The 22,716-nt window shown below is 36.9% G+C and overlaps 1 protein-coding gene across 7 annotated transcripts in view; it reads right to left on the minus strand.

Moving 5' to 3' along the window:
* Positions 1-22,716, minus strand: part of SBF2 (SET binding factor 2) — a 474,973-nt gene that overhangs the window by 379,923 nt on the left and 72,334 nt on the right. For all 7 annotated transcript variants that reach the window (XM_082626802.1, XM_082626803.1, XM_082626801.1 and 4 more), the window contains exon 2: positions 10,562-10,647. In XM_082626802.1, coding sequence (XP_082482928.1) covers positions 10,562-10,647 — 86 coding nt within the window. The remainder of the gene's footprint in view (positions 1-10,561; positions 10,648-22,716) is intronic.

The following is a 22,716-nucleotide window of genomic DNA, read 5'->3' on the forward strand; positions in this document are numbered from 1 at the left end:
GAAAAATGGAAGAGAATTAACTGACATTAAGAGAAAATTAGCATGATGAAGACTGTTGTATTTTCTCTGACACCAAGTATGTGTTTTTTCCCAATACCAACTGGGTGTCCAACAATTCAATTCATTTATGACACTAACTTCCCAGAGTCAGTGCAGACCCCACAATCAAGGGGTCAGGGCTCTGCCCCACAAGACTGCCCTCACTTCAGATGCCAGCTGCAAAAGGGATGACCAAGTTATCCACACTTCTGCCTGCAGACGAAAAATTCAGGGGCTCACATGACTGTCCCCCTCAGGTTCAATAATTCACTAGGACAGCTCACTGAACTCAGGAAAACACTTTACCTACACTTACCAGTTTACTGTAAAGTATATAACTCAAAAAGAGCCAAATAGAAGAGATATTCAAGTCAAGGTACGGAGGGAGGGGGTGACACAGAGCCTCCACACCTTCTCCAAGCACACTGCCTTCCCAGCACATAGATGTGTTCACCAACTTGGAAGATCTCTACATCCCTTCATCTAGGGGTTTTTATGGAAGCTTCATTAGGTAAGCATGATTGACTAGCTCATTGGTCATTGGTGATTGAACTCAATCTCCAGTCCCTCTCCCCTCCCCAGTGGGGCTGAAATTTCCAACCCTCTAACCACATGGTTGGTTCCTGTGGCACATCAGTCCCCTTCCTGAAGCTGCCTAGGGTTCCCTAAATTCATAAGCCATCTCATTAACATACAAAAGACAGTAAATTCCAAAGATTTCAGGAACTTTGTGCCAGGAACAGAGACAAAAACTAAATACAGTATTCATTTTTTACTTTACCACAAAGACTGAATTAATGACGTCAAAAAATAAAGTGGTCAAGGAGAATTAAGATAAGGGAAAAGACCTTTGAATTTCAGCAAGAACACTGTGGCAGAAGAAAGGTAGTTGTTCACTAAATCTGTTTCACTTTTCTCCTAGGCAGCCATCTAGGCTTTATTTGCCAAACTCCCATTACAGTTAACTGTGATTAAATGACTGATTTCTGATGAATGGAACAGGATAGAAGTGATGTATACAGCCTCCCAGGCCTACCCCATAAAACCCACCTCCATGCTTTCTTTTACTACTCTGCCAACTGAATGTTGATGCCCAAGATGACCCTGAGAACCACACTTTGAAGACAGCAAACCACACTCCTGTCTACACCACTGCCACTAATCAAGTAAGTGATTATGCAAGTAAAAAGAAAAAAGCTTGTTTCATTCTAGCCACTAAGGCTTCAAGGTTCACCTATTATAACATCTAGTATTTACTACCTTAATGAATTCAGAAAATATTACTAAACTTCAAATTTGTGATTCCAGAATGGAGAGGACATAAACTGTACTTCAGAATAAACCTCTGAAATGTGGGTGAGATGGATGTAAGAGATGCGAGTGGACAGCAAGAAATCATAACATTATAGTTTATTAAAATATTAATAGACAATCACCTGATAACAGTCCTGTAGGAAAAGCAGTATTATCAGAAAGAAAATTAACTTTGCTTAAGATTTTAAAGTTTCAGGTCCCATATTGCTTCCAGAGTACCACACCAGTCTCTTATAGAAATGGAGACAGCAAATGAAGAAGAATCATTTGAAACATTTTATAATGAAGAAGAAACAGGATAATAGGTAAGAGATAAACTCAAGAAAAGACTTTTTAAAGTTAATACTTGGTATCAATGGAAAATGAAGAATAGAACAAGGAACTGGACATTAAAAAGTATAGAACCACCCATAGTGGTGATATGACAGAAATTACATGAGAGATCAGTAGCAGTATTCTGTGTGGTAACGGGGCCAGGCTGTTTGCAAACAACATGAATTTGTAGTAGGTCAGGCTTGTGTACTGTAGTTCTACATTTTCTTCAGGAAGTTCACTACGGCGTCAAAGCATTAGGGATAGCAGGACCCCAACATGGTAAGAAAACCTTTCCTGAGGTGATTCTGAGAGCAGACCATGGAGACTGGGTAGGTGATTCTCTAGCATAACTGAGGCTATCAATACATTAGTAAAATAAGCAGAATTGTAAGCTACTGAAAGTCTAGTACAGTATAACAAACCACCTTAGTAAGCATCAAGGAATGTGAGAAGAATAACACCAAGACTGACTAGCTTCTACCTCAGAGATGTTGAGAGAATCCACTATCTCAGATGCATCCTCTAGACTCCATCTACAGGATGGAGTTCCTACCTGCTATGCAGTTTTATTACTTCAAAGAGACAACTGTGTCTTCGGGAGTAGGAAACAAAAATGTGAGCTCAAACCACCACTTTCCAGCTTAAACCCCATTTGTATCCACTTGCTTTGCTGTGAACATAACTTTAAAAAGTCCTTTTTGTAGTCCTTAGTATGTTTCAAAAGCCATGTCTTCATGAAACAAACTAAATATCCATTGACAGAGGAATGGATAAAGAAGATGTGGTACATATATACAATGGAATATTACTCAGTCATAAAAAAGAACAAAATAATACGATTTGCAGCAACATGGATGCAACTGGAGATTGTCATACTAAGTGAAGTAAGTCAGAAAGAGAAAGACAAATACCATATGATATCACTTAGATGTGTAACCTAAAATATGGCACAAATGAACCTATGAAACAGAAACAGACTCACAGACACAGAGAACAGACTTGTGGTTGCCATGGTGGCGGGGTATGGGAGTGATGGACTGGGAGTATGGAGTTAGTAGATGCAAACTATTACATATAGAATGGATAAACAACAAGGTCCTACTGTATAGCACAGGGAACTATATTCAATATCCTGGGATAAACCATAATGGAATATAAAACAGAATGTATTTATATGTATAACTGAGTCACTTTGCTGTATAGCAGAAATTAACACAACACTGTACATCAACTATACTTCAATAAAAAAGTAAATTTAAAAAAGCCATGTCTTCATACTTCATAGCAATGTTCTTGTTTTCAGCCTCAACTCTATGCAAAAGCAAGAGTTCTTCCACACATCCTTTACACCAGCTTTAAAACTAAATTCATCACCAAGCACCCTACCTCACCACAGAGGCTTTAGATGCTACCTACAGTATCTTTCATAGGTCTCATTTATAATTATATATTTTTTATTTTTAGTTGTCTTCTTATATTTCTCAAATCTCTCTGGCTGGGAAAGTATCTGACCTATCTTTATTTTAAATATTACTTATACAGCTAGTTTTTTATACTCACATGCAGGATCTACATTTTCACCTATTATATTTAATCCTCTTATATAAAAGGCCCATAACTCCAGCCTTTTAAAATCTTTGTGAACCCTGATTCTGTCATCCAGTATGTTCACTACCTTTCTCATTCTCCTTTCACGCATATTCCTCTACAAAGAGGGGAGAAAATTCTCTTCCATCCTTTCTACACTCAGTTTCCTGACCAAACAGTATTTATATCTAGGTCAGATGGACAACTGCTAGCCCATTTGCGGTATTCAATGCATTCTAAACAACTTAAAGAATTAAAATATTACATGATACTTATACTTACTTCTCTGCCCTCAAATAGCATCCCATACTAAGGCTACTTCTCCTATGTTACAACTGAAGAATGCTGAATACAAGATTTTTTTTACCTCTTCTCCCCAATCTATACTTATAATTACAGAAAACTGCATTCATATTGAAGGTAGTCAAATCATTAGTCTATAACTTAAATAAATGAACTAATATCTTAAGAACCACAAATTTAGAAATTCTAATGACACGGTTAATCCTCTTTTACTCAAGCCACAACATTTTTTATCACAGTACTTTAGTCTTCTAAAAAAATCAGAAAGATTTACAAATGCCTCAGTGCAGGCATTCCCTAGTGAAGATTGTGGCATGTTTTCTGAATTATGATATATAAAAATTCACTTCTGAGACAGGGCATCTTTAAAAAGAGCTAGTGCCTAAACAATACTATTTTGTTGATGCCCAAAACCAAGCCAATAAAAATATTTCTTCCCATAATCAGAAATAGATTGTTAGCCATAGAATGCCTCTGCAAAACAATTCTTAAATTTTCTTTGAAATATTGTCTCTAAAATTAACTGAAACTTTATTTATATGACTGTCTGTGGTTTCCATGTATGCCTAAAAGGCACAAGAAAAAGATAAAAATATCCCAGAATTGGAAAAGCAGTCATTATGTTTGGTTTAGCTTATTTTCATATTTTTATTTTTAAAAACCATCCAAATTAAAGTTCAGCATTTCTCAATAGAAGAAAAGAAAGAGAAGGCAATTTCTTTACACAAAAGCAGCAAGACTAAATTCAGCATCCTCTAAATTAAATTTGGGATTTGACTTATTAGCAAATGAATGCCTTAAATCCTTTCCCACAAGTCATAAAGTTTAGTCTTCAGTCTGAACAGAATTACCTTTCATTTATTATTTTTTCATGGAAAGGAATTTTACTTTAAACATAGCAGTGTGTACATGTCAATCCCAAACTCCCAATCTATCCCTCCCCCAGGTAACCATAAGTGCATTCTCTAAATCTGTCAGTCTGTTTCTGTTTTGTTCATATAAGTTCATTTGTATCATTTTTTTTTAGATTTTTTTTAGGTTCCCCATAGAAGTGATATCATATGATATTTGTCTTTGTCTGATTTACCAATACTTCACTTAGTATGATAATCTCCAGGTCCATCCATGTTGCTGCAAATGGCATTATTTCATTCTTTTTAATGGCTGAGTAATATTCCATGGTATATATGTACACATCCTCTTTAGCCATTCATCTGTTGCTTCTATGTCTTGGCTTTTGGGCATATATCCAGAGAAAAACATGGTTCGAAAGGATACGTGCACCCCAATGTTCATTGCAGCACTGTTTACAATACCTTTCATTTAGAATTTAAATACATGAAATACTTGTTGTGTGGGCAAGAAAGATGGCAACAGAAAATAATTTCAAGTCTAATACTATGCTCTGAATCCAGGTTTATCCTCCGAAAAAATAAGTGAAGTTGGTTTCTAATAACACAGCATTCTTTTTTTTTTTAAATATCTTTATTGGAGTATAATTGCTTTACAATGGTGTGTTAGTTTCTGCTTTATAACAAAGTGAATCAGCTATACATATACATATATCCCCAAATCCAGTGCCTCTTGCATCTCCCTCCCACCTTCCCTATCCCACTCCTCTAGGTGGTCACAAAACGCCGAGCTGATCTCCCTGTGCTATGTGGCTGCTTCCCACTAGCTATCTATTTTACGTTTGGTAGTGTATATATGTCCATGCCACTCTCTCACTTCGTCCCAGCTTACCCTTCCTCCTCCCTGTGTCCTCAAGTCCATTCTCTACATCTGCGCCTTTATTCCTGTCCTGCCCCTAAGTTCTTCAGAACCAATTTTTTTTTTTTTAGATTCCATATATATGTGTTAGCATACGGTATTTGTTTTTCTCTTTCTGACTTACTTCACTCTGGATGACAGACTCTAGATCTATCCACCTCACTACAAATAACCCAATTTCATTTCTTTTTATGGCTGAATAATATTCCATTGTATATATGTGCCATATCTTCTTTATCCATTCATCTGTCGACGGACACTTAGGTTGCTTCCATGTCCTGGCTATTGTAAATAGAGCTGCAATGAACATTGTGATACAAGACTCTTTTTGAATTATGGTTTTCTCAGGGTATATGCCCAGTAGTGGGACTGCTGGGTTGAATGGTAGTTCTATTTTTAGTTTTTTAAGGAACCTCCATACTGTTCTCCATAGTGGCTATATCAATTTACATTCCCACCAACAGTGCAAGAGGGTTCCCTTTTCTCCACGCCCTCTCCAGCATTTACTGTTTGTAGATTTTTTTTTTTTTTTTTTTTTTTTGCAGTACATGGGTCTCTCACCGTTGTGGCCCCTCCCGCTACAGAGCACAGGCTCTGGATGCGCAGGCCCAGCGGCCATGGCTCACGGGCCCAGCTGCTCCGCGGCACATGGGATCCTCCTGGACCGGGGCGCGAACCCGCGCCCCCTGCATCGGCAGGCAGACTCCCAACCACTGCGCCACCAGGGAAGCCCTGTTTGTAGATTTTTTGATGATGGCCATTCTGACTGGTATGAGGTGATACCTCACTGTAGTTTTGATTTGCATTTCTCTAATGATTAGTGATGTTGAGCATTCTTTCACGTGTTTGTTGGCAATCTGTATATCTTCTTTGGAGAAATGTCTATTTAGGTCTTCTGCCCATTTTTAGATTGGGTTGTTTGTTTTTTTTGATATTGAGCTGCATGAGCTGCTTGTACATTTTGGAGATTAATTCTTTGTCAGTTGCTTCATTGCAAATATTTTCTCCCATTCTGAGGGTTGTCTTTTGGTCTTGTTTATGGTTTCCTTTGCTGGGCAAAAGCTTTTAAGTTTCATTAGGTCCCATTTGTTTATTTTTGTTTTTATTTCCATTTCTCTAGGAGGTGGGTCAAAAAGGATCTTGCTGTGATTTATGTCATAGAGTGTTCTGCCTATGTTCTCCTCTAAGAGTTTTATAGTGTCTGGCCTTACATTTAGGTCTTTGATCCATTTGAGTTTATTTTTGTGTATGGTGTTAGGGAGTGTTCTTACTTCATTTTTTACATGTAGCTGTCCGGTTTTCCCAGCAGCACTTATTGAAGAGGCAACACAGCATTCTTTTAACACAGCATGCTTTTAACATTTCTGAACCTCAGTTCTTCCAAATTATAGAATCCTGTTTTCAGATCTTGCATTTACATTAAAGTCCAAATGCTAACCATAGCTTAAAGTGTCACTCTGAGAATACTCTCAGAATACTCTCAGATCTTGCCTGAGACTAAGAGTCAAAAAACCTGGGTTTGAATGCTAGCTCTGCTGCATCTGAGCTGCTAGACCTTAGTGAAACCGTTTAAACTTCCTAATCCTCAATTTACCTATCTTTAAATTAGACATACTACCTCTAATCATCTAATTTGTGAGTTCATCACAGTCTGTGAATTGTATGTAACTGTTAAATATTAACATTAATGTTACATGCTAAAAACTTGTTCCGCTACTACCACCTTGGTAGGGTAAGATGTTTTTCCATGTAAATCATCACAAAAGGGTCTCTACCACCTTGGAATCAAAAAACCACCTAGGCTCTGAGCCAAATCACCTTCAATTAGACTAAAATTTTATTAAGCCTATCTCTGGTCTTGAAGTTGCAGGAGTTGCTCTAGATTACACAGTATATCACAGTTATTCGAGTTATTGCTGTTAATATGCAGAATAGTTGCACCTCCCTAACATATAAAGTAAAGCACAAAGCCATAAATAATAAGACAACAAAAATTTAACAGTTAATGTTCTATTATGTTTTAAAAATGGGCTTTGGGGACCTCCCTGGCAGTCCAGTGGATAAGACTCTGCACTTCCACTGCAGGGGCACGGGTTCCATCCCTGGTCGGGGAGCTAAGATCCCACGTGCCACACAGCGCAGCCAAAAGATAAAAAAATAAAATTAAATTTAAAAAATTTTTAAATAAAAAATAAAAATGGGCTTTGTTAGATAAACAAATTTATTCTGTACCTGACAAAGCACAACAGACATTAGAAGATGAGAATTGCTATCAATTACGAAAAAAATAAAAGAAAAAATTCCCAATGTAATCCAGCACATCAAATATTCTTTAAATATTAATCTGGCTCCCAAAATCTTGAAGTGCTTCACAAAGAATCAGCCAAGATGTCATCTAGGAAAATCTTAGGTGAGGAAAAGTTATGCTACCTCTTAACACCTCGGTTTCACCAATCCAGCAGCACACAGCTCTACTTGTTATTGGAGAGACACTGACAGCACTTGAACATGGGAGTGTCTGTCACACAAAGAAAAAATATCCATTTACTAAGTATTAAAATCAACATGTGTCTCTCCATCACTACTGGAGAAATATCAGAGGCATCACAGTATCTATGCCTTAGCTTTCAAAATACAAAAATTATTCCTTCTCAGTGATAGCTAAATAGCTAGAGTCAAATCATGATCTCTCTCTGACCCAATAATGTCTGCTGTTCTTGAAATTTATGAAGGTGGTTCACTGTTCATATTGTCAAACTGATGTAGTTTATATCCATCCACACATTGATGTGAGGAGAGGTAGGAACTCACAAAAATTTCTATAATGTCTCCAGTACCAAAATGTTCCCCTTTCAATCATTACTAAAAAGGACAGTGAAGCAGAGTTTAAAAGCTTTAATAGTACAAACACCAGTTATCCACACCATAAGACCAATTACTACTATTTACAGGCATGTGGAAGAGAAGAGAAAGGAATACAAGGGCTCCCTTAAAAACCTACTTTTCTCTTCCATCTGTGTGGTAACTTTTACCTTACCCAGAACACTTGACTTCTGACACTTCTAGTCACCCAGTGTGGGTTTTTTTTTTCCCCAAAACAAGCAATTATCCACGACACCTGCTGGGTGTCCTACAATTTTACAATTTAACTCACTGATTAAGGTTAAGGGCTCAGTCCCACAAGACTGACCCCCACTTCAGATATCAATCGCAAGTAGGTTGTACAGTAGTACAACTTCTGTACGACTTGGCTATAAATCGGAGGTTCCCGTGACCTCCATCCCTTTGGATTCAATTAATTTACTCAAGTGGCTCATAGAGCTCGGGAAAACATTTTACTTACATTATCCAGTTTATTAAAGAATATGATAAGGAATACAGATGAACAGCCAGATGAAGAGATACATAGAGTGAGGTCTGGGAGGGTCCCAAGCATATGAATTTCTCTCTCTGTACAGTTGGGGTGCATCACCCTCCCAGTAGGTGCATGTTTCACCAACCTGGAAGCTCTCCGAATCCCAACTTTGGGGATTTTTATGGTGATGTCATCACGTAGGCATTATCAATCATTAATTCCATTTTCAGCCCTTCTCCCTTTTCAAGAGAATAGTAGATGGGGCTGAAAATTCCAAGCTTCTAATCATGGCTTGGTCTTTCCAGTGACCAGCCCCCATCCAGGAGCCATCCAGGAGCCCACCCAGAGTTGCCTCATTAGAACAAAAGACATTCATATCACCCAGGAACTTACAAAGGTTTCAGGAACCCTGTGTCAGGAACCGGGATCAAAGACGCTCATATCACTTAGGAAATCAGACGGACTTCAGAAGCTCTGTGCAAGGAACTGGGGGCAGAGACCACTATGTATTTTCTATTATCTCAAAGATCCTCACATTCTTTCCCCAGTTTTAATCCTGAACTCAAGATTTACCCTCTCTGTGTGTCTACAGAACCCACAGCCTTCTTTACAAAACTGGGTTTAACAATCAAAATTAAGCATTTAGAAATGTACCTTTTATCCTCAGCAAGGCAGAGATGGACAGTCATTTGCTAGGACAAGAAAATTCATAATTTTTAACATCAGTTTTATTCCTAATAAATATTTCTGATCCAGGCTAACAAGAGAATGAACAATTCTTCCTCTGGGGGAGGTGCTGCAATATGTCAAACAAACAGCAACAATGACAGTAACAATAATAACATTAACAAGCCACCTCATTTATTGAGCACTTAACTTTATGGAAGATACTGTTCTAAGCATTTTATTTATATTTTTCCCATTTTACCTTTGCAGCAACCCTATGAGATTAGTATTATCATTATCCTCATTTTATAGATGAAGACGACTGTTCAAGAAATTAAATAACTTTTCAGAAGTCATACCGTACAGGTGGGATTTCAACCCAGGCAGTCTCCTCTTCATTGCCATATTATACCAAATGATCACTCAACAAGAACTGCTTTGATTAACACTGCTCATGTATATATGTGTGTGTGTGTAAACATACACACAATATAAGTGAATACACAAACATACATACATACACACATATACGCACTCTCTAAACTTTATAGTAATATTGAAAAATACTTTAGTGATCATCTTTTCAGTCTCTCATTTTACCACCATAGATCCACCAACAGATAGAATGTCCTGGTCATCACAAATTATGCTCAACCATTAAATTCCTTTAAAATGGCTGACAAAAATAAAGCAGCTGAATTGCACTATTATAAAGCAACATACAAATTCTGTAACTGGAAAGAAAGAATTCAGATTTTGATTTCAAGGCCAAACTCAAACCATGACTGGTCACTATTAAACCAACCTTTGGTTTTGTTTGTCTGTGTTTTTGTTTAGTTTTCACTAAAACAACAACCTAGAAATTTTCAGAAAAAAATATAATATTTGATTAGTGACACACTATCACTGAAGCTACTAGGCTAAGATTTTGACTAAAAGAATCAGAGGAATTTTTCAGCTTCCAGGTATATAAAAATCATCTGTTTCATCTTTAATATTAAAGAGAAGATTAAACAGGAAAAAGAACAGCAAAACAGACATTTCAGAATCAGTATATTCAAAGTTTACTGTATTAGGGCGATTATTTCTAATAATGTGTTACAGTTAAATCACCAAATTATTTAAAAGTAACTGCAACATAAATATAACCATAAATGAAACATGAAAAGAAAAATATCATTATAAAAGTATAATAAAACAATACCAACTTACCAGTTCAACTCCCTGGGGAAAAGGTGTATCATCCCAGTCCTTCTGTGGAAACCTCTGGATTATTTTCCCCAGACCTGCTCCTGACCCTATTAATAAAATCAAAGTGAATATGGTTATAGGGTACTTAAAAGTCTGAATACTCATTATATTAATACTTATTTCTAAATGAATATTTGTTGAATAACTTGATATACTGATTAAACATTTTCAAGTTTTAAAGGGTCTAAAACTACCTTCTAAACATAACACTGAAATGATAGGCAATCCTTATCCTATAGACTCTCAAAAGAGTAACACATATGAAAAGCTAGGGAGAACAGACAGAGGCACTGAAATTGGAGTCTCCACACCATGGGAGCAACTGCACTTTGTTCCCAGTAAGGAAAGCTGTCTTCTCATTATCTCAAGTTGATATTTAAGAAGAATTTTTCTATGGAGACAAAGTAATTTTAAGTGACAAATGAAATGATACCATTAGCACTAAGTTTCAGTTATGGGTTATAAGCCCTGTTTTGGGTTAAATAAAGATTTTTAGAGTGGCCTGGGAACTTGACCATTGTCTAGACAGGGTTTCTCAACATCAGCACTACTGACATTTTGGGCCAGATAATTCCTTGTTGGGTTGGAGGCAGGGGGCTGGGAGCTATCCCGTGCATTATAGGATGTTTAGCAACATCCTTAGCTTCAACTCATTAGAAGTTAATAGCACCCCACCTACAATCACCAAGTTTTTACAACCAAAAATGTCTCCAGGTCACTGCCAAATGTGCTCTGGGGGGCCAAAAATGCCTCTGGTTGAAAACCATTGGACTATATATAGCATTATTGTTATAAAATTACCCTGTGACACTAAAAACCAGATCAACTTAAAATTGAACTTTGGGGATATAATCTGTGAGTAATTTGGGGCTAGAGAGTACATGTTAGGTCTAAATTGCTTTCTGCCATACTTTTTAAAATATTTATTTATTTATTTATTTGGCGGCACCAGGTCTTAGTCGCCCCAAGCAGGACCTTCGTTGCCGTGTGCGCGATCTTTTAGTTGCAGCATGTGGGCTCTCAGTTGCAGCATGTGGAATCTAGTTCCTTGACCAGAGATCGAACCCGGGCCCCCTGCCTTGGGGGCGCAGAGTCTTAACCACTGGACCACCAGGGAAGTCCCTCTGCAATACTTTTTAAGAGCTTCATGTGTTTGCATGTTCGACATGTTGTTCCAACTCACTTTGAAGTAAAAGCAACAACATTCTGATTATTTGGACATCTAAGCAAAGGAAACCTTAACACCTGATTCAAATTTTGTTTTTCTTCACTGATAGCTTCATTACTTTTCTTTTAAATTTTTTAATAGATCTTTATTGGAGTATAATTGCTTCACAATACTGTGTTAGTTTGCATTGCACAACAAAGCGAATCAGCCATATGCACACACGTGTCCCCACATCCCCTCCCTCTTGAGCCTCCCTCCCATCCTCCCTATCCCACCCCTGTAGGTCATCGCAAAGCACTGAGCCTATCTCCCTGTGCTATGCTGCTGCTTCCCAACAGCCAACTATTTTATATCGGTAGTGTATATATGTCGACACTACTCTCACTTTGCCCCAGCTTCGCCCTCCCACCCCATGTCCTCAAGTCCATTTTCTATGTCTACCTTTTTATTCCTGCCCTGCAACTAGGTTCATCAGTACCATTTTTTTTTAGATTCCATATATATGCGTTAGCATATGATATTTGTTCTTTCTCTTTCTGACTTTCTTCACTCTGTATGACAGACTCTAGGTCCATCCATCTTACTACAAATAACTCAATTTTGTTTCTTTTTATGGCTGAGTAATACTCCATTGTATATATGTGCCACATCTTCTTTATCCATTTATCTGTCGATGGACATTTAGGTTGCTTCCATGTCCTGGCTATTGTAAATAGTGCTGCAGTGAACATTGGGGTGCATGTCTCTTTTTGAATTATGGTTTTCTCAGGGTATATGCCCAGTAGTGGGATTGCTGGGTCATATGGTAGTTCTATTTTTAGTTTTTTAAGGAACCTCCGTACTGTTCTCCATAGTGGCTATATCAATTTACATTCCCACAACAGTGCAAGAGAGTTCCCTTTTCACCACACCCTTTCCAGCATTTATTGTTTCTAGATTTTTTGATAATGGCCATTCTGACCGGCATGAGGTGATACCTCATTGTAGTTTTGATTTGCATTTCTCTAATAATTAGTGATGTTGAGCATATTTTCATGTGCCTCTTGGCCATCTGTATGTCTGCCTTGGTGAAATGTCTATTTAGGTCTTCTGCCGATTTTTTAACTGGATTGTTTGGTTTTTTGATATTGAGCTCCATGAGCTGTTTGTATATTTTGGGGAGTAATCCTTTGTCTGTTGTTTCATTTGCAAATATTTTCTCCTATTCTGAGGGTTGTCTTTTTGTCTTGTTTATGGTTTCCTTTGCTGTGCAAAAGCTTTAAAGTTTAATTAAGTCTCATCTGTTTATTTTTGTTTTTATTTCCATTACTCTAGGAGGTGGGTCAGAAAAGATCTTGCTGTGATTTATGTCAAAGCATGTTTTTCCTGTGTTTTCCTCTAAGAGTTTTATAGTGTCTGGCCTTACATTTAAGTCTTTAATCCATTTGGAGTTTATTTTTGTGTATGGTGTTAGGGAGTGTTCTAATTTCCTTCTTTTACATGTAGCTGTCCAGTTTTCCAGCACCACTTATTGAAGAGGCTGCCTTTTCTCCACTGTATGTTCTTGCCTCCTTTGTAGTAAATTAGGTGCCCACATGTGAGTGGGTTTATCTCTGGGCATTCTATCTTGTACCACTGATCTGTATTTCTGGTTTTGGGCCACTGTCATACTGTCCTGATTACTGTAGCTTTGTGGTATAGTTTGAAGTCGGGGAGCCTGATTCCTCCAAGTCCGTTTTTCTTTCTCAAGATTGCTTTGGCTATTCGGGGTCTTTTGTGTTTCCATACGAATTGTAAAATTTTTTGTTCTAATTCTGTGAAGAATGCCATTGGTAGTTTGATAGGGATTGCACTAAATCTGTAGATTGCTTTGGGTCATATAGTCATTTTCACAATATTGATTCTTCCAATCCAAGAACATGGTATATTTCTCCATCTGTTTATGTCATCTTTGATTTCTTTCATCAGTGTTCTATAGTTTTCTGAGTACAAGTCTCTTGCCTCCTTAGGCAGGTTTACTCCTAGGTATTTTATTCTTTTGGTTGTAATGGTAAATGGGAGTGTTTCCTTAATTTCTCTTTCTGATTTTTCATTGTTGGTGTATAGGCATACCAGAGATTTCTGTGTATTAATTTTGTATCCTGCAACCTTACCAAATTCATTGATTTTATCTATTAGTTTTCTGGTGGCATGTTTAGGATTTTCTATGTATAGTATCATGTTATCAGCAAACAGTGACAGTTTTACTTCTTCTTTTCCAATTTGTATTCCTTTTATTTCTTTTTCTTCTCTGACTGCTGTGGCTAGGACTTCCAAAACTATGTTGAATAACAGTGGCGAGAGTGGACATCCTTGTCTTGTTCCTGATCTTAGTGGAAACGCTTTCAGTTTTTCACCGTTAAGTATGATGCTTGCTGTGGGTTTGTCATATATGGCCTTTATTATGTTGAGGTACATACCCTCTGTGCCCATTTTCTGGAGTGTTTTTTTTATCATAAATGGGAGTTGAATTTTGTCATAAGTTTTTTCTGCATCTATTGAGATGATGATATGGTTTTTATTCTTCAATTTGTTAATGTGGTGTATCACATTGATCGATTTGAATATATTGAAGAATCCTTGCATCCCTGGGATAAATCCCACTTGATCATGGTGTATGATCCTTTTAATGTGCTGTTGGATTCTGTTTGCTACTATTTTGTTCAGGATTTTTACATCTATGTTCATCAGTGATACTGGTCTATAATTTTCTTTTTTTGTGATATCTTTTTCTGGTTTTAGTGTCAGGGTGAACATCTGATTCAATTTAAAAAAATTCACTATCATCTCTCATCCTCATCCCTGTGAACTGAACTCCCCCCCGCCCTCACCTAGACTTTAAAATCACTTTATGACCAAATCTTACCTTTAAAAGATAAACGGAAAGTTAAGTTCATTTTACTGACCAACTCTGAACTATCTGCTAAAACCAAGGTCACGTTTGACAAAGGCAAAATGAAAACATTCTCAATTAAAATTAACAACTGCTGCAGTATAGTAACTCTTCATATACCCATCATTATAGGGGAATAAAGGATTTCATTAAGAGTAAACTAAAAGTGATTTATCATAGGCATTCACTTTTCAAAATCCACCTCAAGCATCACCACTTCTTACATTCACATCAAGGCTAATTCAACAAATTACTAGATACTGGGATACACAATGAAAAAGATATGGCCCCTATCCTCAAGGAACTGATAAGCTATTAGGAGAAACAGAAAAATGAACTGATAATTTCAGTATATCATGGTAAGTACAATGATAGAAGAGAACCTAACCTAATGTAGCAGAGAAACCATGGAAAACTTTACAGAAGAAATGAGAGAAAGCTTCTTGTTCTTTCAGTACCATCTTTATATGCCCAAGTACTTAGCATACTGAATGCCTCGCACTTAGTTCATATGGAGCTAAATGTTTAATAGATTCGTTAATATTGACAGAAACTGTTTTAAGCTTACATCTCCTCTCTCTTTTTTTTTTTTGCAGTACGCGGGGCTCTCACTGCTATGGCCTCTCCCGTTGCGGAGCACAGGCTCCGGACACGCAGGCTCAGTGGCCATGGCTCACGGGCCCAGCCGCTCCGTGGCATATGAGATCTTCCCAGACCGGGGCACAAATCCGTGTCCCCTGCATCGGCAGGCAGACTCTCAACCACTGCGCCACCAGGGAAGCCCTCCTCTCTTTTTAAAAAGTGAGAAATGCATGTTATTTATCTCATCATACTTAACCAGGTGTTCCTATATTGTTTATTCAGTTCTGAAAGTCATACCTCATGCATTGCAGGCTCAGAAAATATTTTAACACATTAATTTTTACTAATTATAAAAATAACAAATGTTAACTGCAGGAAATTTTTTGAATATATAAAAATATAAAGAAGAAATCACCCATAATCCCACACCTGAAGACAATTACTGTTAACATTTTATCCTAGGCTTTTTTCATACATGCATTTTTTCATCAGAATTGAGATAATACTAAACCTAGATTTATATAATGGTTTACTATTAATATTTTATAATGGATCCTTGATCATAATATGCATTTTCTATTTTCTCTATTATAAGTAATGCTTCAAAAAATCTTTCTATATAAATCTTTATCCTCATCTCACTTTTGCCCAAAAAATTCTTAGATATACAACTAATGGATCAAAGAATATGACAATTTTAAAGACTCACACAAGGCCAAAGGGCTCACCAGAAAGATACTAATAATTTTTTTACATTCTGTGTATAAGAATGAGACTGGCATTTTCACTACATCCTCACCAACAACTAAAATTTGTTTTAGTTACTGCCAATTTGAGAAGTAAAAAAGTTCCTCGTAAGCAGGAGCATAACTTTCAAAAGTTCTCCAGGAGCAACATATTATTTATTGATTTCATAATGATATGCAGTCTTTCAATAATGTGAAAGGTTAGTTTGAAATGCTGATGTAACATTTATAAGTGCACATAGAAATATGATTCATGAGTGATAGATTTCATATGATAAAGTTATTTGTAAATGGAAATTAGGTTATAAAAAGGCAAAAATAAAAATGCTAAAATGATACTTCACAAGTAAAATGTGGAAAGAGCTACAATAACTTGGTTTTGAATATCAAATATGTAAACTGATGCACCTAACAACTTTTGAGGAACTTAGAAAAATACCTTAGAGAGGTAAACAAACATTGTCTGATTCTTGCTTCTTGATTTTAAGAGTTTAGTCTGAACGGTTAAACTTATTTCCCAAGTTTATATAATTTATATAAAACCAGTCTTATAGGAAGTACTGTTTGTATTTAAGAATGCTGACGAGATGACCTTTTACATTGAGGAGCAAGCCACATTGAAGGAAGACTGTTCTAGAGTCAGATGTCCACCAGTGGACTGATAATTATGTCCAGAGGTGAAATAGGTCATGTAAGTCAGAGTGAGTGGCTGTGGAAGCAGCTCCTATTTGCACTATGTATTAAATGGGGCTGGGTGACTGGGTAGGGAGAGAGAGAAATTCCTTAAAAGAAAGGGGACCACTTCTTAGAAAGGAGAGGTGCTAGGCAGACAAAACTGTGATTGTTCACTGCACTGCATGCAGCTAAATTGAAAAACAGAGGGGACGGTTATTAGTCAAGGCCTCCATGTGTTTCTTTCCAGCCCCTACTCTTCTACCCCATCATAAAAACAAGAAATATGATGACCAAATGGAGTTTATACATAAAAAGGGGGACTCCTGGCAGGATACCAGCACATTTGGAAATAGCCTTTTTTGAAAAAAAGTGCAAATGCTAGACAAACTGCCCCAAACAAATTTAGGAAGGGTGAGGAAATACTGGCATGATCAGGCACACTTTTCCCTCCTTTATGTGTGGTAAGCCACTTTCCCTTGGGTCCTGGTAGGGCTGCCAGACTACCCAACCCAGCCACAAGGATTAGCAAGTGACCTAGGATGATCTCAGTCAAAGTAACTGTTTTAGCCTTACCAGATAACCCCAGGAAAGTCAAACAGTATTCTCGGGGGTTACTAAGTAGTATGCTATAGGTGTGGAGTTGCCAGTAGTATAAGGAAGAAGTTCATCTGCAGAAGAACTGAAGAGTTAGTAGGGGTTAACTAAGTGAAGAAATGTAATACTCTGCTCTATACAAAACAGGATGGTTGATATTTGTTGACTGTACCAATTGACAAAAATTAATCGTTGAAGTGGCTTGTGTATGCTTAAAGTGTAAACGTACAAAATATATACTAATTTGTTTAACACAGACTCTGAACTTTGAGAAATTACTCTAATGCGTAATTTGCTAAATCTTCTGTATATTTATCTAAATAACTAGATCAATGGTTATCTACATTGGACTTGTTTTATGAAGTCCAGCTGCCCATATCACCTTCTATCGCAAATGGCACCACCCACAGCTCAGTGAAGGGCAGCAGTCATGCTCAGAAGCACACAATCCTGTCTCTCTCCTCTCACCAGCCAGAGAGAAATTATGAAATCATTATTTTTGGTTATCACATTTACTGCTACTTGTCTGTCTCACCTCACTAGAGTGAAAACAGTGATTTTGGCCTGCTTTGTTTACTGATGTATCCCAGGCATTTAGAACAATTACTGGTATATATTAGATACTTAATAAAATACTTGTTGAGTCAATGAATGGGACTATTAGGTGGGCAAGGGCATTTATAAACCAGCAAGCACCTTATGACCAGAGTGACCTGGCTGTAAAAGGTATCCTAGACAAATTTGATTTCTCTGCTAGGAAATTCTGAATAGAAGAAATGAGAGCCTAAAGCAGCTAAAAAGATGTATCAAGACTTGCGAGCTCAGGCAACCACAGGGAGTCATGTGTAAAGCCAGTTATAGAACAGCAGAAACCCCGGCAGAGACTTGCCAGTAGAACAGGTCTACCTCCAGTAAACTCTGGCAGCACTGTTGCATCTGTCATCAAACTTCTTAAGTATTGTAATGATATTCCTCCTTCTTAAGCTAGAATGGACCTATGATTCCTTGTCAGTAAAGAATCCAAACTATAATACACTGTAAGAGGCACTCTGATAGATCAAGCCCTTTCAAACTGGTAAAGGGTTTGGAAAATTTTACATAAAAAGAAGACTTAGAAAACTTTTTTTAAAAAGTTAAGAAGCACACATGAGAACTTTCTCCAAATATGTAAAGAGCTATTATGTGGAAGAAGATAGAGTGGAGCAAACTAGAGCCAAAAACTATAATTCAGAGGAGAGATTTTTGAGTCAATATAAAGGAAGAACCTTTTGAGAATGAGAACTATCAAAAACAGAATGAACTGCCACAGAAAGCAATGGTTAGAACAAGTTTTAGTACAAGCAACTAGTTTTTGTGGTCTGGAAAACTGGGCAGAACGGTAAGAGGACAAATTCAAAAAATATGGAAAGCAGACTACTACAGCAATTCATTTATTCAACAATAACGCAATGCCAGGCCTTGTGTTAGGTGCTAAGGATAAAACCTGCTGTGAGAACATTTAAAACTTGAATTGGGGTTTTAAACAGCACTTAAATGATTAATTTTTGTCAATAAAAGGACAGAGGTAGGCACAGTATAACAATGGGTAAAGATTAGGGAAGAAAATAATACTGTTTAGAAATCAGGTCATGAGTCTAAGGAAATAAGGGATAGAAAAACTAAAAAGTTCCAAATTTTGGAATAGAGGTATTTCTTATTCCTATTTTGACATAATAGCAGCATCACTTAAGTTCAATGATGAGAAATGTAATTTCTTGAGAACCCAAATAAAATGATAAGTAATGGTATATCCAAAAGAAAAATCTTAAAAGCAGACATTCTTTCATGCTTTAAAAAGCAATTCATTAAGTCTGTTCTCTATACCTGTGAGTCTGTCTCTCTTTTTGCTATGAGGCGGGATGGGGTAGGGGACTGAGAGGTACAAACTACTATGTATAAAATGGATAGGCTACAGGATGTACTATACAGAATAGGGAAATACAGTCATTGTTTTGTAGTGACTTTAAATGGAGTATAACCTATAAAAATGCTGAGTCACTGTGTTGTACACCCAAAACTAATATGATGTTATAAATCAACTATAGTTCAATTTTTAAAATGCAATTCAAGTTGTCTAAAAGTGCATGATGCATATACATGGTGACTTCTTTACACAGTGACTTTGTTTTTCAGATGATTTATACACTTAGCAAACTTTACACTCAGTCTACATGTAATATTGCAAAACTATTCATGAATAATTATGGAAATTAAAGTATGGACTTTCTGACTGGCTAACACATTTCAAATATATAAACCAAATAACAGAGTAAATTTATTAATATCTACATGCAAAAGCAGAAGCCCCTAGCTTTATTAATGAAGAGGGTATTTGTCTTTGTCTGCTGTATTTCACTTAGAGTAATGCTGGTAGAAAACAGGAGAGACTGGTAAAAGAGTAAAAACTTTCAACCATAAGATGAATAAGTCTGAGGATCTAAGGTAAAACATGGTGACTACAGTTGGTAACACTGTATTGTAAAACTGGAATTTGCTAACAGAGTAGAACTTGTTTTCCAAACAAAAAAAAAGATAAATATGTGAAGTGATGAGTTAATTAACTAGATGGGGGAATCCTTTCACAATGCATATCTATATCAAATCACCATGATGTATTCTTTAAATATCTTAAATTTTATTTGTCAATTTTACCTAAATAAACAGTTGGGAAAAAATAGTGAATTAACAGAATTAACAGAATTAACAGAAACTTTTAAATAGGAATATTACACAAATGAAACAGTAACCTTTATGACTAACCTTTGAAATAATTTTACAAGTAAATGAACAGATAATGTAGAACAATACATCATCTAAAATGTCCTCTTATTTTCATCAGATTGCCCATCCCTTGGTTCCTAACTGTTCCTCATCTCTCCCAAGGAGGACAAGAACAGAATCGACATAGATTTGTCCTTAGACAGGAAGTAGAAGAGTTCTGATAAAGAAACATTGCAGACATAGTATATCTGACCTCTGATTAGTATAATGGAAAGAACCCAGACTTGGACGTTAGTCAGACTTAGGTTCAAATTCAGGCTCTGCTATTTCATAGTCTTGTGACCTTGAAAAATACACTTAATCTCTCGAAATCTGTTTTCTCAACCTCAAAATATGGTTAATATAATGCCCATCACACAAGGCTGCTATTAACAATGAGATTACATACCTAGCAGCACAGAATCTTCCACAAAAGACAGGCTTGGGACAAGAAAAATTAGGTCAATTTAAGACTTACTCCTTTACTTGAAGAATATAATTTAAAGGAGCTCCCATTGTTAATATTATCTCCTTAACGTAAGTGAAGTATCCAAAGCCTATTAAGAAACCAGTGGCAACCTAAAGGACAGCCTTTAATTGATATCTGTTTTACCCTGTCCCAATCAACACTTTTATTAATTACATGGTGGAAAACAGAAGACATCCTCTTCAAATCTATAAAAAGCAAAAATCTGAGAGAAGATGGAGATGGAGGTAGCAGAAATGTAGCTCATCAATCTGTCTGAATTCCCATATAAAAAATAGCATCAAAATATCACAGTGAACTGGCATAAAGACCAATGTAACAGAATAGAGAGCCCAGAAATAAACCCTCATGTATATGGTCAAATTATCTTTAAGAAAAGTGTCAAGGCTACACAATTGGGAAAGAATAGTTTCTTCAACAAACAGTGCTGGGAAAACTGGATATCCGTATGCAAAAGAATAAAGTTGGACCCTTACCCTACACCACATAGAAAAATTAACTCAAAATGGATTAAAGACCTAAACCTAAGACTTGAACTACAAAATTCCTAGAAGAAAACAAAAGGGAAAAGCTTCATGACATTGGATTTGGCAATGATTTCTCAGATACGACATCAAAAACACAGGCAACCAAAGTAAAAATAGACAAATGGGACTACATCAAACCTAAAAACTTCTGCACAGCAAAGGAAACAATCAACACAGTAAAATGCAACCTGCAGAACAGGAGACAGTATCTGCAAGCCATATATCTGATAAGGAGTTAATATCTACAATATATTAAGAGCTCCAACAACTCAACAACAACAATAAAAATCCAATTTAAAAATAGGCAAAGAACTTACATGGACATTTCTGCAAAGAAGACCTACAAATAGCCAACAAGCATATGATAAGATGCTCAACATCACTAACCTAATTAGGGAATGCAAATCAAAACCACACAGGTTAGGATGACCACTATGAAAATTCCAGAAAATAACAAGTGTTAGTGAGGGTGCAGAGTAACTGGAACTCTTGTGGATTGTTGTCTAGGATATAAAATGGTACAGCCCCTGTAGAAAACAGTATGGAGGCTCCTCAAAAAATTAAAAATAGAATTATCATATAATCCAACAATCCCACTTCTGGGTATATATTCAAAAGAATTGAAAATAGAATCTCAAAGAGACATTTGCACATCCATGTCCACTGTAACATTATTCACAATAGTCAAGAGGTAGAAGCAACCAAAACATCTATTAACAGATGAATGGATAAAGAAAATGTGGTACATACATACATGGAATATTATTTAGCCTTAAAAAAGAAGGCAATTCTGTCATATGCTACAATGTGAATAAACTTTGAGGACATTATGCTAAGTGAAATAAGCCAAATACTGCATCCTCTTATATGACAAATGTAAAGGAGCCAAACTCCTAGAAATATAAAGTAGAATGGTGGTTGACAGGGGCTCAGGAAGAAATGAAAGGGGAGTTTTGTTCACTGGGTATAGAGTTTCAGTTTTGCAATCTGAAAAAGTTCTAGGGATCTGTTACAAACCAACATACACACACACACACACACACACACACACACACGTAGTAAACACTGATGCACTGTATACTTAAAAATTTTAAGATGATAAATTTTATATTATGCATTTTTTACAATAATTTTTTTAAAAATAGCACAACCAAATACTCATGGACAACATGCATAAGAAAACTAGGTGAGGGCTTCCCTGGTGGCGCAGTGGTTGAGAGTCCGCCTGCCGATGCAGGGGACACGGGTTCGTGCCCCAGTCCGGGAAGATCCCACATGCTGCGGAGCGGCTGGGCCCGTGAGCCATGGCCACTGAGCCTGCGCGTCCGGAGCCTGTGCTCCACAACGGGAGAGGCCACAGCAGTGAGAGGCCCGTGTACCGCAAAAAAAAAAAAAAAAAAAAACTAGGTGAAAAGGTATCTCCGAAATACCCCAATGGGAGAAAAACCATAAACATCCACCAAATCTGGAAAGTATCTGCATCTGTGCAGATTAAGGAAGAAACAACAGTAATGGTTTGAGAACAGGAGGACCCCAAAATAGCCAACAAGTATTCACTAGAAAGCAGAATGGCCAATTTGAGAGCAGCAGCTCAAAATGGAAGGGCAAGGACAACATTTCTGCAGCA

This window comes from Mesoplodon mirus (assembly GCF_964341445.2).
Source record: "Mesoplodon mirus genome assembly, chromosome: 7".
NCBI classification, from domain to species: Eukaryota; Metazoa; Chordata; class Mammalia; order Artiodactyla; family Ziphiidae; genus Mesoplodon; species Mesoplodon mirus.